Source organism: Myripristis murdjan, chromosome 24 (assembly GCF_902150065.1).
Source record: "Myripristis murdjan chromosome 24, fMyrMur1.1, whole genome shotgun sequence".
Classification (NCBI taxonomy): domain Eukaryota; kingdom Metazoa; phylum Chordata; class Actinopteri; order Holocentriformes; family Holocentridae; genus Myripristis; species Myripristis murdjan.
In genome coordinates this window covers 2,242,554-2,260,070 of record NC_044003.1, presented here as the reverse complement: position 1 = coordinate 2,260,070, position 17,517 = coordinate 2,242,554, and the positions used below count along the sequence as shown (strand labels likewise).

Genomic DNA, 17,517 nt, shown 5'->3' with positions numbered 1-17,517 from the left:
ACACACACACACACATCACACACACACACACACACACACACACACACAGGTTACCTTGGGGAGGTGTGCAGGCTTGTCTCCCTGCTGGGCGGCGAGGCCGGACTGACGACAGAGAGAAGAGACGTGATCAGCTGATCTCTGTCACACAGCTTCAATAAAGTTATTGAAAAAAAAAAAAAAAAAAAAACTCTTCTGCCAACGCCATGACAACAGTGCACACTACAGCTGTTACCATGGCAACAGGAACCACCTGGAAACACTCTCATTTGCTGTGGACCAAAAGGTCCAGAAGGGTCAACCCATCTAGTTCCTGTGGTGTCAGATAAACAGCCACAGTGGAAATGACATGGTGTGTGTGTGTGTGTGTGTGTGTGTGCGTGTGCGTGTGTGTATGTGCTCACCTCGGTCAAGATGGCCGCCCTGTCCTTGTGTCTTCCTCTCTTGACGAGCTCCAGCAGCAGAGGAGCGTTCCTGTTCACCTCCGAGTCGGAGAAGCCAAACTCCCTGCAGACGTGATCCCGCGTGTCCAGACCATTCAGCTGCACGCACACACACACACGCACACACACACACACACACACACACACACAGTCAGAACAGCTTGGTATCTAGCGTTCATGATGTCAGACAGTTTGTGTTTGATTTTCCTCGGCAGGGAAAAGGTGCGTCTTCCTGAGAGCTTCCATTTTTCCTGAGCTGACTCTGAACGTCTCGCTGTCGCAGGCTGGACATTTAGAGGACGAACACTCTGAGGTCCGAGCGGCAGTGAACGCAGCGCGAGCCGACGCAGCAGCAGAGAGATTATAAAACTATTATAAAACTCAACTTCAAACTACAAACTGCAAACTACAAACTGCAAACTACAAACTACAAACTACAAACTACAAACTACACACTAAAAACTGCAAACTAAAAACTGCAAACTAAAAACTACAAACTGCAAACTACAAACTGCAAACTACAAACTGCAAACTAAAAACTACAAACTACAAACTACACACTAAAAACTGCAAACTAAAAACTGCAAACTAAAAACTACAAACTGCAAACTACAAACTGCAAACTAAAAACTGCAAACTAAAAACTACAAACTGCAAACTGCAAACTAAAAACTGCAAACTAAAAACTGCAAACTAAAAATTACAAACTAAAAACTGCAAACTAAAAACTGCAAACTAAAAATTACAAACTAAAAACTGCAAACTAAAAACTACAAACTAAAAACTGCAAACTAAAAACTGCAAACTAAAAACTGCAAACTAAAAACTACAAACTAAAAACTGCAAACTAAAAAACTACAAACTAAAAACTACAAACTAAAAACTGCAAACTAAAAACTACAAACTAAAAACTACAAACTAAAAAACTACAAACTAAAAACTACAAACTAAAAACTGCAAACTAAAAAACTACAAACTAAAAACTACAAACTAAAAAACTACAAACTAAAAACTACAAACTACAGCTCGCTGTGAAAAACAGTGTGTTCAGTGCTGCTGCTCAGTGTGTGAGTGTGTGTGTGTGTGTGTGTGTGTGTGTGTGTGTGTGTGATGGTTACTGAGACTGGGAAGTGGACATGACTGGAAGTCTCTGCCTTCACAGAGTGAAGAGCTAATCTGACAAACAGCGGCCAGATTAGAATAATCTGGTCCCAGTCGAGTCTCCAGTGAGCCCAGTATGGAGCCTGGCCTGGGACCAGTCAGCCCAGTGTGGAGCCTGAACTGGGACCAGAAGACCCAGTGTGGAGCCTGGACTGGGACCAGTCAGCCCAGTGTGGAGCCTGGCCTGGGACCAGAAGACCCAGTGTGGAGCCTGGACTGGGACCAGTCAGCCCAGCCTGGAGCCTGGAGGTGGAGCCTGGACTGGGACCAGAGGACCCAGCCTGGAGGCGGAGCCTGGAGGTGGATCTGGTACTCACCGAGTTGATCTCGGGCAGGAAGACGGCGAGGCTGAAGTCGAGGCTGAAGACGTGCAGGAAGTCGATGATGAGGCTCGCCACCAGGCGTCCTGCAGGAGGACAGAGCAGCCAATCACACGCTCTCTGTGCGGCCAATCACACGCTCTCTCTGCGGCCAATCACACGCTCTCTCTGCGGCCAATCACACGCTCTCTCTGCGGCCAATCACACGCTCTCTCAGCGGCCAATTACACGCTCTCTCTGCGGCCAATCACACGCTCTCTCAGCAGCCAATCACACGCTCTCCCTCTACGGCCAATCACACGCTCTCCCTCTCCGGCCAATCACACGCTCTCTCTGCGGCCAATCACACGCTCTCTCTGCGGCCAATCACACGCTCTCTCTGCGGCCAATCACACGCTCTCTCAGCAGCCAATCACACGCTCTCCCTCTCCGGCCAATCACACGCTCTCTCTCTGCGGCCAATCACACGCGCTCTCTCTCCGGCCAATCACACGCTCTCTCTCTGCAGCCAATCACACGCTCTCTCTCTCCGGCCAATCACACGCTCTCTCTCTGCAGCCAATCACACGCTCTCTCAGCGGCCAATCACACGCTCTCTCTCTGCAGCAAATCACACGCTCTCTCAGCGGCCAATCACACGCTCTCTCTCTGCAGCCAATCACACGCTCTCTCTGCGGCCAATCACACGCTCTCTCTCTCCGGCCAATCACACGCTCTCTCAGCGGCCAATCACACGCTCTCTCAGCGGCCAATCACACGCTCTCTCTCTGCAGCAAATCACACGCTCTCTCTGCGGCCAATCACACGCTCTCTCTCTGCGGCCAATCACACGCTCTCTCTGCGGCCAATCACACGCTCTCTCTCTGCAGCCAATCACACGCTCTCTCTCTCCGGCCAATCACACGCTCTCTCTCTGCAGCAAATCACACGCTCTCTCTCAGCGGCCAATCACACGCTCTCTCAGCGGCCAATCACACGCTCTCTCTGCGGCCAATCACACGCTCTCTCTGCGGCCAATCACACGCTCTCTCTGCGGCCAATCACACGCTCTCTCTGCAGCTCATTATAAATATATTATGATAATACATTTATCTTTTACTAATTTTCAGTTGTTTTAGTTTAACCTTTTTTATATTTATCTTCCCTTTTTTGGCTTTATGTTGGTATACTTGGTTATTGATATTATCATTATTATTGTTATTATTATTATTATTAGTAGTAGTATTTTAAGTGAGCTGACAAAAGCTTATTAATGTAAGAAGGATAAGCAAAATAAGCTAAGGCTTCAGCCTGTACCTTTTCCGTCAGTGTTTATTTGTATATATCATATATTTGTTTTGGTTTTTCAGTACTGAAAGGAAAATTAAATATTATTTATTTATTGTTTAAAAATATGTGTGTAAGATATTGTTTATTTATATGTGTATTTGATTTCTGCAAGTTGAAAATGACCAAAATAAATTCACTAAACATCATAAAATGTACTTTTGCTAATTTGCTACAAGTCTTTCTTCCCCATGTTTTTTGATAAATCAAGTTTTTTGTTTGTTTGTTTGTTTGTTTTTTTATTGCCACAGTTTAATCCTGGCAGTGAACGTCACAGAGGCCGTGTGTGTGCCGCCCTGGAACATGATATTTTTGTAGGAGTGTGAACAGTTTCAGCTGTGATGCTAAAAGAACAGAATCAGTCTCGGTTTCTGAGACTCGGCTGTGTCTGCCTCGCGCTGAAAAACCCCACGAGGTTCTCAAACATGTGAGCTGGCGAGGGTTTCGGTTCCACGTGGAACCGTGCCGACTCCAGGAGCTGGCAGCGCTTTATTTCACCGCCACAGACTGCAGCGTGAGCGTCCTGCTGCGAGGTGACAGAACCAAACTGTGGGGGAGTCAGAGGTAACACCTGAGTAACGTCCAGGTAAACAGTCACACCACATCAGTACAAACCTGCAGACCCTGAATCCTCCAGACGTGCTGCTGAAGAACCTTCTGATTTGTCCAAAGAAATAATCTAAAGAACCGTGTGCGATAAGAGAGAAGCTTTTCGGTTCTGCTGAATTGGGACATTTCCTACGATGTGAACAGGATCTTCAAAGTACCGTGACGGGTTCAGCCTGCAGGTCCGCCTCTCTGGTGCCCTGCAGAACCCTTTTTGTTTAGAGTGTAGTCAGAGCAGCCCTGCAGCTGAGGCAGCCTGCGGCGCCACGGCTCCCCCTTGTGGTCAGAAAGCAAAAGCAAACTCAAGACCTACATTTTTAGTCTGGCTTTTAACTGAGTTTTAATTTTACAAAATTTTATTTATTTATTATTTTTAACCTTTTAGTCTGGTTCTTAACTGAATTTTATTTATTTTATTATTTACTTATTTATTTATTTTACCTTTTTAGTCTGGCCTTTAACTGAATTTTATTTATTTGATTACTTTTATTTTTTAGATATTTACTGAATTTTAATCTGTACAGTCATCTTATATCTCTGTAGTGTCGATTATCTTCTCTCTGGTGTTTCCTCACTTCACAGTGGTGAGTGGAGGAGAGCGTCTCCTCAGTGTTTTTAAATTTTGGTGTGTGTGTATGAGTGTGTGTGTGTGTGTGTGTGTGAGGGAGAAGGGGGAGGGGGGGGTTTCAGAGTCTTATGGACCCAAACAAGACTAACAGGAAACTTTAGACTCTTTTTTTTTTTTTTTTTTAGGCCGTCTGTCTGAAGCAGGCGAGCAGCAGCCAAACTCACCGTCTTTGGTGTTGAGACACTTCTTCAGGTTTTCATTGACCAGCGGCGTTTTATTCTGAGGAGGAGAAGAAGAAGAAGAAGAAGAGCGGGAGGTTAAGCTGAGCCGGTGAAGCCCGTCCTTCACCGAGCGACATGACAGAGGACAGAGGACGCTCACCTCCACCTTGTCCTGCTCCTCCATCGCCAGGAAGACGGCGGCCCGGATCTCCGCCTGCAGGGGAGCAGAGAGGCCCGTCACCAACCGGGAGACAAACGTCCACATTTCCTCAAGACATTTTTACATACATGTTGTCCTCGTGTCCTGCAGGGGGGGCAGCGACTGTGTTTACGTGGACTCGAGTTTCCTGATTATGATCGGGGCTTTGAAGCATCTCGTTTCTGTGTCATTTCAGAAACCTACATAAGCCCTAATCAAGATAAGATAAGAAGCCCTTTGTTGTTATTGTCATGGGTAACAATGAAATTAGGAGCCATCCCTCCGTGCAGTACAGAAAAAACACAAAACATAATAAATAATAAAAGTGAGGGGAAAGAAACAGTCGCACATACACTCCTTCACATTCTACAGATACTGCACGTTTCTCCTGGTTTAGCTGGAGTTCTCCAAAACAAACCAGGACACGGCTGTGTGTTTACATCTGACCCGCGTTTCTGACCGCGGCTTTGGCCAGGCGTCGCCACGGAAACACAACAACAGCACTTCTGGAGTGATGAACAGAGTTTTGTCTGTTACTGATGAGAGAAGTAAATCCACTGGGCGGTTTAGAGGCAGAAAGCTTGGAAACGCTGAGCTGATCCAGTCTGCAGTGGACAGGCTGCAGGAGGCCGGTTTCCCAGCATGCACCGCGTAGGGATGTCACGATTATAGATTTTCTTGGTGCGATTATTGTCAGAGAAATAATCACGATTTTACGATTATTATATATTAATTAATTTCACACTATAAATGTATAAAATCACACGAACACTCCTTATAGATCTTCACGTTTCATTTATTTCCATGCAAACATAACAAAAATAATATTTAGCTGTTCTTTGAAACATAAATAAAATGGTAACAGTGAAAATAAATTACAATGTTACAATGTTACATGCTTTTTATGGTTGTAGAATTGTGCAGTGACTGAGTGCTTTTGCACACCATCAGAAAGCTCCGGTTCTCTGCTTTCAGAAACCGTCTGAATTTTTCCGGTCGCCCCATTGGTTCAGGAGTTATGGTGTGAGAAGCTCATATTACAAACATGTGACACACCGGGGACTCTTCTGTGATTGGACGGTCAAAGTTTCAGTAGTCCTACCGAGTTACCGTAATGGCCTGTATATAGGCGCAAAGCTCCGTTTCTCCGGTTTCAGACTTTTTTTTTAGTTTCTGTATGTCATAAACGGTCTAGGAGATATCGATATGTAAAGTAGGCATGCCAAATCCTGTCGGCGCCGACATCATCGGTGTAAGAGATGTGTTTGCTGTCTTCCCCGGGCTTCATGAACCTGCGGTCCATCCTGTGGGCTGCAGGGCGTCACTGAAGGCAACAAGGCTCACTTTCTACGGCACATGGAGCGCCTGATTGTCAACAACCAAGTCCCGCCCCCGCCCTACTTCTGATTGGCTAGTAGGGTTAGCGTTAGTGTAGTTGAGAACGAAAGCTGCACTTCTATTGGATCTAGAGAAATGTCTGTTAGAGAAATCTGGGCGAACCCAGATTTTTTTTTCGCAGTCACGCCAGTACGCTGGAGATCCGGCATGGCGCTGGAATGCTATCAGCCCTGAGAGGGTGATGTTGTGCTCTGATTTGCTGAGCATCTCGGCGCTTACGAGAGAGCCATGCAGACTGTGCATGCGAAAATGATTTGTAGTCCGCGGCGCTACTGCCAGTTTGAACTGAATGGATCCTTAGGAAAGTGATGGTGTTCAGGAACCTTCACGAATAATTAATCGTGGCGTTTAAAATCGCGGATATTCGTGAAATCAAATAATCGTGACATCCCTAGCACCGCGGGGGCAGGTCAGGGCACGGTGGGAAACACAGGACCAAACATCAAAACACAAACAAACAAACAAGTAGCTCTGATCCAACAACTTTCAGATTTGATTTTTCAAAATTTTCTCTCCACTCAGAATCACTGAGCTCCACCATGACCGACCCAGCAGACACATCTTCATCCTCACATCTTCATCCTCACATCCTCACCCTCACATCTTCACATCTGCACATGTTCATCCTCACATCCTAACCCTCACATCCTCACATCCTCATCCTCACATCCTCACGTTCATCCTCACATGTTCATCCTCACATCCTCACCCTCACATCTTCACATCTTCATCCTCACATCTTCATCCTCACATCCTCATCCTCACATCTTCATATCTGCACATGTTCATCCTCACATCTTCATCCTCACATCTTCATCCTCACATCCTCATCCTCACATCTTCATCCTCACATCTTCATCAGTTTAAGCCAAATCCACGGTGTGATGTTAACAGAGCTGAAGTTGCTCTCAGCCACAGTCAGATTAACGTCAGATTACAGGTTTGTGTTGGGAACATCTCAGGTGCCTGCAGTCACCAGGAGACTGATATGTACTTTCAGAGTATATGTACTTTCAGAGTATATGTACTTTCAGGGTATATGTACTTTCAGGGTATGTACTTTCAGAGTATATGTACTTTCAAAGTATATGTACTTTCAGAGTATATGTACTTTCAGAGTATATGTACTTTCAGGGACATGAACCACCAGGTTTCTGTGTTCCATGTAAAAGTCGGATCTGGAATACGATCCGGAGCGGGATCGGCCTCGTGACGGGAAACTGAACGCGGTCAGGGCCGAGCCTCCGCCTGGACGCATCAGGATGGAGGAACCAGCTGGGATTAAACAGGACGGTGACATGATGCCGCAGACGTGTTCGAAGGCTGGATTACAGCCGAGGGAGGCAGGTGTCTGAGCTGCTGAGGCTGATGCACCTGCTCTGTTATTAACCCTTTAGAAACTGAGCCAATTCACTTGGTTTCTTTCAAAAACATATATAAAAAAGGTGAACAGTGTATTACCTACAAATGGACTGAAAACGAGCAGGAAATTACTAACATGTTACAAGAAAATGACCAAAAAATAAAATATGTAAAATATTACTGAAAAATTAGGGTGGAAACTGTATCATGTTGAAGAAAATTAATAATAACAATAATAAGAAGAACAAGACTCTAAGAATATATATTTTCAATTAAACTAAAACAAAATTGCCATAAAATTAGCACAAAAAATTGCTTCTTTATTTATTTATTTATTTATTTATTTTTAAAAAGGGTGAAATAAAAACTTTTGAGAATAAAAGCCTCACAGGTTTCAGACGGTTAACGACCGTTTATCAAAAAAGTCACGGTCTAAGTGTTCTGTGAAAGCACTAAAAGTCACTCCTGCAGTTTTGTACTGCAGAGATGAATGTTTGATTATGTGACTTCAGGTGTGTTGTGTTCTGTCAGTGTCCTAAAGCTTTTATATTATTGGATTATAAAGGTTACACTGCAAAAAGTCAAAATCTTACCAAGAGTATTTGTCTTATTTCAAGTCAAAATGTCTTATTTCAAGTCAAAATATCTCATTACATTTAAAATAAGACATGATCAGCTCAGAAATAACTTGTCTTTAGACAATTTTCACTTGAAACAAGTTAAAATTTGCTAGAAACAAGAAACATATTCTGCCAATGGAACAAGCAAATTTTTACTTGTGACACAAATGAACGAGTAAAAATTTGCTTGTTCACTTGACAAAATTTGTTTCTTGTTTCTAGCAAATTTTAACTTGTTTCAAGTGAATTTTCCCTTGAAACAAGTTAAAATTGTCTAAAGACAAGTTACTTCTTAGCTGATCATGTCTTATTTTAAGTGTAATGAGATATTTTGACTAGGAATAAGACATTTTGACTTGAAATAAGACACATAATCTTGGTAAGATTTTGACTTTTTGCAGTGTGCTCCAGGTCCTCAGCGCCCAAAACAACAAAGACAAACCTGAGGAAGAAACGCTGATATTTCTTATGTTTTATGAGACGTGCAAGACAGAGGAGACATGTCACTGCGTTTACACACACACACACACACACACACACACACACACACACACACACTCTAAGCTAGCAGGCAGCGGCCAGGTGTGTAGAGTCCTTGTCAACCTCCAGGTAAATTAAACTGACTTCACCACGCAGCTAACAGTAACTACAACACACACACACACACACACACACACACACACACACACACACACACACACACACACACACACACACACACACACAGGCTAGGCTAGGCTAGGCTAGGCTCGGACCTTGAGCTTGTTGAGGACTCCGTTGTTCTCCAGGTTCTGCAGCAGCAGGTCCCGCAGCTCCGTGTCGTCCTCCGCCGCGGACATGACGGCTGGGCCCGGTCCGACACACACACTGAGAACACACACACACACACACACTGTCTCACACACACAAGTTTCAAGACTGTTGTCGCTACTTCTTCTTCTGCGTCTTCTTCCTGCTCTTCTTCTTCTTCTCTGGTGCTGATCGGCGGTCGGCAGGCCGTGCGGCAGCGCCACCAGCTGGACCTGGGCGACAGGTGCAGCCACGAACTGCAGCGGCGTGTATCATTATTATTATTATTATTATTATTATTATTATCACCATTGTTATTATTATTATTATTATTGTTATCATCATTATTATTATTATTAGTAGTAGTATTATCACCATTGTTATTATTATTATTATTATTATCATCATCATCATCATCATCATCATTATTATTATTATTATTATTATTATTATTATCATTATTATTATTATTATTATTATTATTATTATTATCATATGGTTCCAGCGGGGAATTGAACCTGTGAATCACGACTTCAAAGTCACGAGTCACGACTTCAAACCGTTCCAGGCAGAACCGATAAGAACAGCCGTCTCCAGCTGGGCCGCCATTCTTGTGAACAAAACATAAAACTAAACATGAACATAAACTGCGTGACGTCGAACGAGGAAGTTGGAGTCCGTTGAGCACAATCGAGTTCACAGGTGAATTCACAGGTTCGGCTATAGCCCCGCCCACTTTTAACCGGTAAATCGCCAGTTACAGGTGGCCTGGAGCGCAGCGTTAATGTTCTGAGAGGAAAACTCTGAATTTCCGAGATTAAAGTGGTGAATTTACGAGAAAAAAAAAAAAAACTCACAAATTGGAGAGAAAAAATAATTTTAAAAAATCTGAGATAAAAAAAAAACTTGTTCTTATACTTCTCTTTCTTAAAGTCGTATATTCCCAAAGCCGTGCTGTGCTGACTCTGCTGTGTAATGTTTATATAATATTACTGATATGAAATATTAGTGTTCCTGTAGTAACTCAAATGAGTCCAGGGTGTCCCCTGTGGGAGGAGCCTCACCTGCCAGGTGCCACGTCAGGTGTAGCGTTTGTTAGCTCGTTAGCTAATAGTTAGCTTCTTGGCTAAGTGAACGTTAGCTCATTAACTGACAGTAGCTGGAATACTTGGTTAAGGTTAAGGGTTAAGGTCAAGGGTAGGTAAGGTTAGGGTTATGGTTAAGGGTTAAGGTTACAGTTAAGGGTTAATGTTACGGTTAAGGTTAAGGTTAACCCCTTGTAAACTATTGTCACAAATTCGCCTCAAACCACTTCCAGTCTTAATGCGGCCAAGGTGGTGTATGTATCCCACTGATGCTGTTGATGTGTTAGCTCCCGATTCTTTTGTTGAAAGCCCAAGAGCAGACCGGAGTCAGTCTTCAATTTTCTGATGCAATATTTATTATGGTCACATATAAAGCAAGGCAGCGCTGGTCTCAGTGTGACAGAGCTCTCGCCGGATCTCCGTCAGAATGAGCCTCGATATCAGGAAATGATACACATTTATGCTCTTGGGCTGGGCCTGCCCCGTACAGAGGTTGGAGTATAATTGGCCAGTTACCCGGACATGGACAGGCCAACCACTGTCCATGCCTTGTTTCTGGAATGTGCTCTGCTATGTGTGTGAATGTTGACTGGGCGTGTATCTAATGCAACAGACCTAACTAACAAGATAGAGAAAGTACATGTGGCTCCTGCTTTATCTGTCCTCTGCTTAGCAGCCAAGCTGCCCTGAACTATGTAATACATTGGATAATGCAAGAAACATTGAACTATACGGCCAATTGTAACAAATGCATATTTCACACATACCAAGAACTGTATTGGAAGCACTCTACCACCAAAAATTTAGCATCTGCTTGAAGGCAAAAACACAAACAATTTATTTTTCTAGATAATTGTAAATAAATTCAGGCAGTAAGGGGTTAAGGTTGGTTGTCAGGAAGGATCCACTGGGGATCCACAGTCTAGAGAGGAGGGATTCAGGTTTAGTTTTAAAGTTAAGGGTTATGGTTAGGGTTAAGGGTTAAAGTTAAGGGTTATGGTTATGGTTAAGGGTTATAGTTAAGGGTCAGTGTTTAGCTGCTGCAGCAGATCAGGGCCTCCGGCCTGTCAGAGCTCTGCTCCTGTTGTGGGGAGTCACTGTGGGCTTGTCAGGAGAACGGGCCTGTGCTGAGGTTCTGGTGGAACCCAGAACCCTGCAGCCCAGAACCCTGCAGCCCCGAGCCCTGCAGCCCCGACGTCGGCACAGCGCTCCTGACCGCGGGCTGGCAGGAAGTTACTATCAGAGGAACCAATCAGGAGGAGCTGCTCTCCCTCATGGTAACTGTGGTTACTGTTAGCAAATTCGTGTCGCTCATGGGAAAGTCCACGTGTTTGACCCGCTGCAGGATCTCCTTGTTCCTGAATCCCATGTGAGAGTAGAATCTGCTGAGGAGATCAGCTGCAGGCCTGAGACACGGCCAGCAGGGGGCAGCACAGGAGGAGCCACAGACAAGGGGGAAAATATTACAAGAAGTATTAGTTTTTTTTCTCATTTCCCCCAGTCCATATTTTTATTTTTGTCCCTACAATGGCCCTAATATGCCGTTGTACAAATATATATATATATACACACACACACACACACACACACACATATATATATATATATGTGTGTGTGTGTGTGTGTGTGTGTGTGTGTGTATATAGGCTACATAATAAAATAATAAATAGGCTAATAATAATAACAAAAGAGGTGCATTGGAGGAGAGGGAGGAAGAAGACAAGGATGAAAGAAGAGATGTACAGATAGATTATGGACTGAGGAGGAGGACAGACAGACAGGCAGACAGACAGACAGACAGACAGACAGACAGACAGGCCGGGCGGATCAGCTGCTGCTGAGGCAGGAGGAGGAGGAGGAGGAGGAGGAGGAAGAGGAGGAGGAGCAGCAGCGGGAGGAGGGGGAGGCAGCTCAGACTGAACCATGGCCGCTGAAGGCAGCAGATCTCCGGCCTGCACTGGATCCAGTCTGCTGCAGCCCGTCAGCGAGATCACCAACCTGCCGCTGGACCAGGTAAGCCGCACGCGCCGCAGCGGCCGGCGGCCAGGTGTCTGCCGCACGAGCCGCCCGCAGCACCTGGCCGCCGGCCGCCCGCTCCTCCCGCTCCGCTCCGGCATCCGGCTGCACGGCGGCGGAGCCCGTCTCTCCCCGCCGATGAAATATTAAGCGCAGACAGACAAAGACGGCGAGCGGCAGAAAACAGCGAGCGGCGCTCCGAGCAAAGCGAACCTGCAGTTTCACACATTTATAATTCACATGTGGCGGACGCGTTAAGGCACCGCGACGCGCAGGAGGTTTTCCCTCAGAGACAAAGATGCTCTGAGGAGAACAACGACATCAAGAGCCATGACCAGCGCCGCAGCCTCGGTCCGCCTTACGTCTTCCTTTTTCCTATTTTTATATTTTTTATTTATTTTTTTTTATCCGCCGTCAGCGTCGGGATCGCAGCCGCCGTCTGCAGATCCACATGCGAGCAGGATTTTTTTTTTTTTTTTTTTTTTTTTGTGGTTCTTTCTGTGCGGTGACAGTCTGATGGAGCCTGGCTGCTTCATGTCTGCACGGCATCTGAAGACAGTGCCCGCTCTGTTTTCATCTCATGCTTTAATTTCATTCATTTTTTTTTTTATTTTAATGCACGACACCTCCCCACCTCACGTAAACACCCCGAAATCCCTCCATCATCACGGATGAGAGCGGTGATGTTTTATTAATCTGACACGTTTTAGGAGTGACAGCATCAGGGGAGTGTGTGCAGAAATGAGCCTGCTGTGTGTCTGAGAGCCTGTTGGTGGCCTGCGCTGGAGGTCACTCCATCCTCACCGTCAGATGGGCTTTATTCTGAGGCTGTGAGCCGAGGCGGCGCTGGGGGGGCCGAGGGTCTGGATCAGCTGAGGTCTGGGCCGAGGCGCTGGTCCTGGTTGTGTAAGCAGGCAGGCAGGCAGGCAGACGGGCTGGAGGCTAATGAGGCGGAGGAAGCAGATGAAGGATGGAGGAGCCTCACGCGCTCCCCTCCGCTCCCTCCCACTGCTTTCTCGCCATAAATTTTAGGAGAACATTCCCCTGCAGGCTCTGGGTGGCAGCCACACGTCCTGTTTCAGCAGCCCACCGGGGGACGGGTTCGGTGTTTCTGCTCCTGGTGTCGGTGCGGAGTCCGGGGCTCGAGGTCGGTGCTTTGACCCTGAACTTTGACCTCCAGCTGCTTCCACACTCGGTGCTCCCGGTCCGCTCGGGGTTTTGGTTCCCGGCTCGCTCCGTGGGAGTTCAACCCTCAGAATGCCAGATCTGCCATCCATACATACATGAATATTTTCTGAGTTTCAGCTCCTCAGAGTTCATACTCTGACGTTTTTTATTCAGGTCATTCACAGTTTCTGAGCCTCGTGACTTCATTCATAACGGAGACAGCCACATGAAGCGCACCGAGTCACAGTCCTGAACCAACATCTGGTTTTTCTTCAGCAGGATTGTTTCTGTAGCCGACTCTGAGCATCAACATGTTGTGAAAAATGAACGTTTGAGCAGCAGAACTGGAGCAGCTTCCTGTCTGTGACTCTGGAGGCGTCACATGGCTTCATGTTGGGGAAACTGTGAGGGTCTCAGTTTCAGACCAGGATCTTCTTCCAGCCCGGACTCCCTCTGTGTCAGGATTATTTGATTCTGACTCTCGCCAAATATGAAACTGGAGACTCTGTTAACTCTTGGGAGGACTTCCAGCTGTGCTGAGGCTCAGGGGGAGAGCAGCTGAGCAGGTGGGACTTTGTGTCTGAACTGGGGGATTTTGGGTGGAATGTCCCTTTTCCCGTTCAGTTTCTCCTTAAATATCTGAACCCTCCCAAAAAAACGAGCTCCATAATGCAGCTTTAATGTAGGATCCTACAGGGATATGACAGCAATGCAGCTAACGTGGGTTAACACAGTGGTTTTCAAAGTGGGGTCCGGGGCCCCCTGAGGGTCAACCTGGGGGTCCGGGGCCCCCTGAGGGTCAACCTGGGGGGTCTAATTTATTAGTTCACGAGACACCGTTACCACACAGATTACTTAACATGAGGATTTAATCCCACCTCTTTGGATTGATTGATGATTGACTGGTTATGACAGCTGGACACAAACCAAAAGATCCTCTCATATCAGAGCCACTGCCTGAGGGGGCGGGGCCTCCTGAGGGGGCGGGGCCTCCTGAGGGTCAACCTGAGGGCCCGGGGCCTCCTGAGGGTCAACCTGAGGGCCTCCTGAGGGTCAACCTGTGGGGGCGGGGCCTCCTGAGGGTCAACCTGAGGGCCCGGGGCCTCCTGGGGGTCAACCTGAGGGGGCGGGGCCTCATGAGGGTCAACCTGGGGTTCCATGCTCCTGTCCTCGTGTCCTCCTGTCCTCGTGTCCTTGTTTCCTCGTGTCCTTGTTTCCTCGTGTCCTCATGTCCTTGTGTCCTCCTGTCCTTGTGTCCTCGTGTCCTCCTGTCTTCGTGTCCTCGTGTCCTCCTGTCCTTGTGTCCTCCTGTCCTTGTGTCCTCCTGTCCTCATGTCTTCGTTTCCTCGTGTCCTTGTTTCCTCGTGTCCTCCTGTCCTTGTGTCCTCCTGTCCTCGTGTCCTCATGTCCTTGTGTCCTTGTTTCCTTGTTTCCTCATGTCCTTGTTTCCTCCTGTCCTCCTGTCCTCCTGTCCTCCTGTCCTCGTGTCCTCATGTCCTCGTGTCCTCCTGTCCTCCTGTCCTTGTTTCCTCGTGTCCTTGTTTCCTCGTGTCCTCGTGTCCTCATGTCCTTGTTTCCTCGTGTCCTCCCCCTCACTCGGCTGCTCGGTGGTTTGTCTTCCTCCTTCAGTTTGGACTCGTCGTGTTTTCAGGGCGTGATGTTCATCACGTCTGTTTGGTCGGAGTCGAGGGGTCATGAGGTCACAGCCCGCCGCTCTCTGAGGCAGACGTAAAGGTGCAGTTCACTGAAATGTGAGCGTCATGGCCCAGACGAGAGGAGCCTCAGTCAGACGTGTGCAGGAGGCCGACAGGCTGCAGGTGTTCAGCCGACCAGGTGAGTCTCTGATCAGCTGATCAGTCTCTCACCTGGTGGAGCTTCAGGATGAACACCTGCAGCCTCTCACTTCGACCCCCACCCCACCACCACCACCACACCCCCTCCTGACGCACAGAGATTAAAACACATACTGAGAAAAACAAATACACAAACAGAAAGAAACAGCCTGCAGACAGCTGGCTCACCTGGCTCACCTGGATCACCTGGACAGGCTCCTTTCTCTCTCTCTCTCTCTCTCTCTCTCTCTCTCTCTCTCTGCTGTCTCTGTCAAATGAAGGTGTGTGTGTGAGCTCCTGGGTTTCAGAGCGTTTCAAGGTTATTATCCTAAACAAAACAAAGATTTACAACTTTAACTTCTCAAAATTGTTTTCTCATAAATTTACCGCTCTAATCTCAGAGAATATTTGATTTTTTTTCTTTAATCTCAAAAATTCAGTTTTCTTTCTCTGAATATTACCGCCCCTCCCCTGTCTGCGTGGTTTTTTTCTCCCCTCGTTGGCACGAATACGCCGTCGTAAAGCCTCCATGTTACGAAAAAAAGACTAAAACTAAAAGTGAAACTAATAAAAACAAAAGTGAAACTGAGAGTTTTCAGAAACACACCAAACCAAACCAGCAGACCTCAGTAACACACACAGATCAGTGTGTGTGTGTGTGTGTGTGTGTGTGTGTGTGTGGCTATATGAGACAGTCTTGCTCCTGTGAGTCACTGGATCCAGTTCGGGGCAGCGGACACTGGATCTGAAACACCGCTGTCACTTTTCACTATTTATTCACTCACTCATTCATTCATTCATTTATTTATTTATGTGTTTATTTATTCTGCTGCCCCGTACTGCAGCAGACACACAGTACAGCACTTTATGAACACAGGTCATTCAGATTTGGGCTTTAATTCGATGCTAAAAACCGAAAAACTAAAAATCAGCCTTGTAACGTCACAGTTGGATAGAAAAATGTTCTTTATTGTTCTTTATTGATCCAATAAAGTGTATTAATCCAAGTGGATTAATACAAAAAAATAAGAGACTCTGAGACTAATACAACAATAATATTTACTGAAATATTTCTACAGAATATCTACAGACTTTTCAGCTTTGAACCAATGAAATATACCTGCAGATTACCTATAGCACAGAATATGTGTATGGAATAAATATGTACTCATAATCTTTAATTTCTAGAGTAATTTCCACGTGGCAGCCCCTGATGCTGGTTCAGCTTTATGGAAGACATTTGATATAATCTGTAATTCAGCTGATCAGTGGACGTGGAATAACACGCTGTTCACGTTCAGGGCTTTTCCTTCGCCAGTTTTGGTGGCGGCGAGTCGACACGCGTGAGCGCGGCGTCGTAGTCGATAATCTGACCGAGGAATCTCTACGTGTCGCTGAGCGTGTTGGTGTGAAGCAGCCGTGACCAGAGGGGCCTGTTTTTATTTATTTATTTATTTATTTATTTATTTATTTATTTATTTATATTTCAAACACTCGTGTGGGGCGTGTGGCCCGGTCGTCATGGAAACACAAATCCCAGCCGTGCCGAGTCAAACCGAGTCGAGCCAGAGCAGCGTGTGTGTGTGTGTGTGTGTGTGTGTGTGTGTGTGTGTGTGTGTGTGTGTGGAAAAAAGCTATTAGACTTCTCTGGTGCACATTTTTTGATATTTAATTTGTTCCTGCATTGCTTGACTCTATAATAATATTGATTGGTTGGCTGATTGGTTGATTGATTGATTGATTGATTGATTGGTGATGTATTGATTGAGGCCCTGCAGAGGGGTGAAGCGAGCCAAGGCAGATGTGATGTTCAAAGTGTGTCTGGAGCTCTCAGGGAAATCTGACTGATGTAACGGGAAGGACCTTAATGGATGAAAGCTGAGCCGTGTGTGTGTGTGTGTGTGTGTGTGTGTGTGTGTGTGTGTGTGTGTGTGTGTGTGTGTGTGTGACTCCTTGGCTTGGTGCTGTCTGCTGCCTTTGCACTCGGCGCTCGTGGGAGATTTGAGTCATGTGAGAGCTGTACAGTTTGAGTTGACTTCCTGTCTGTTAGTTTAAGCTCCTCCCACTGATTCTGGATGTTTGGTCCTTTCACGGCAACCTCCCTTCACTTTCCACGTCAACAAACTGTTCATCAGATCCTGCAGGAACTAAAGATTTAACAGCAAAGAGTCAAAATGTGAGTTTGTGGTTGAAGCAGCCACCTTATAATGTTCCCTGGGGACTATTTTCCCTGGCGGAGGAGGAGGAGGAGGAGAAGGAGGAGGAGGAGGAGGAGGAGGAGGAGGGAGCGTTTAAAATGCTTTAAAATGTTGGCATCTTACATTTCTGCAAACGAACAAACATGTTGAACATTCCTGAACCAAAAATGTTTCATATCAACATTTGGAGTTACACACTGCAAAAACTC

At 46.1% G+C, this 17,517-nt stretch overlaps 2 protein-coding genes across 4 annotated transcripts in view; one reads left to right on the top strand and one right to left on the bottom strand.

Annotated features, from left to right (window-relative positions):
• Positions 1–9,200, bottom strand: part of cep43 (centrosomal protein 43) — a 29,863-nt gene extending 20,663 nt beyond the window's left edge. For 2 of the 3 annotated variants that reach the window (XM_030047622.1, XM_030047623.1), the window contains exons 1-6: positions 8,977–9,200; positions 4,803–4,856; positions 4,646–4,700; positions 1,919–2,007; positions 402–539; positions 55–102 (exon numbers count right to left, since the gene is read on the bottom strand). In XM_030047622.1, the coding sequence (XP_029903482.1) occupies positions 55–102; positions 402–539; positions 1,919–2,007; positions 4,646–4,700; positions 4,803–4,856; positions 8,977–9,060 (468 nt within the window). In that variant the 5' untranslated portion in view covers positions 9,061–9,200. The remainder of the gene's footprint in view (positions 1–54; positions 103–401; positions 540–1,918; positions 2,008–4,645; positions 4,701–4,802; positions 4,857–8,976) is intronic. The other variant, XM_030047624.1, reaches the window with a different exon arrangement.
• Positions 9,201–11,976: 2,776 nt separating this feature from the next.
• LOC115356451 (membrane-bound O-acyltransferase domain-containing protein 2-like) overlaps positions 11,977–17,517 on the top strand; it is a 35,142-nt gene continuing 29,601 nt past the window's right edge. The window contains exon 1 of the mRNA XM_030047621.1: positions 11,977–12,108. Coding sequence (XP_029903481.1) covers positions 12,019–12,108 — 90 coding nt within the window. The 5' untranslated portion in view covers positions 11,977–12,018. The remainder of the gene's footprint in view (positions 12,109–17,517) is intronic.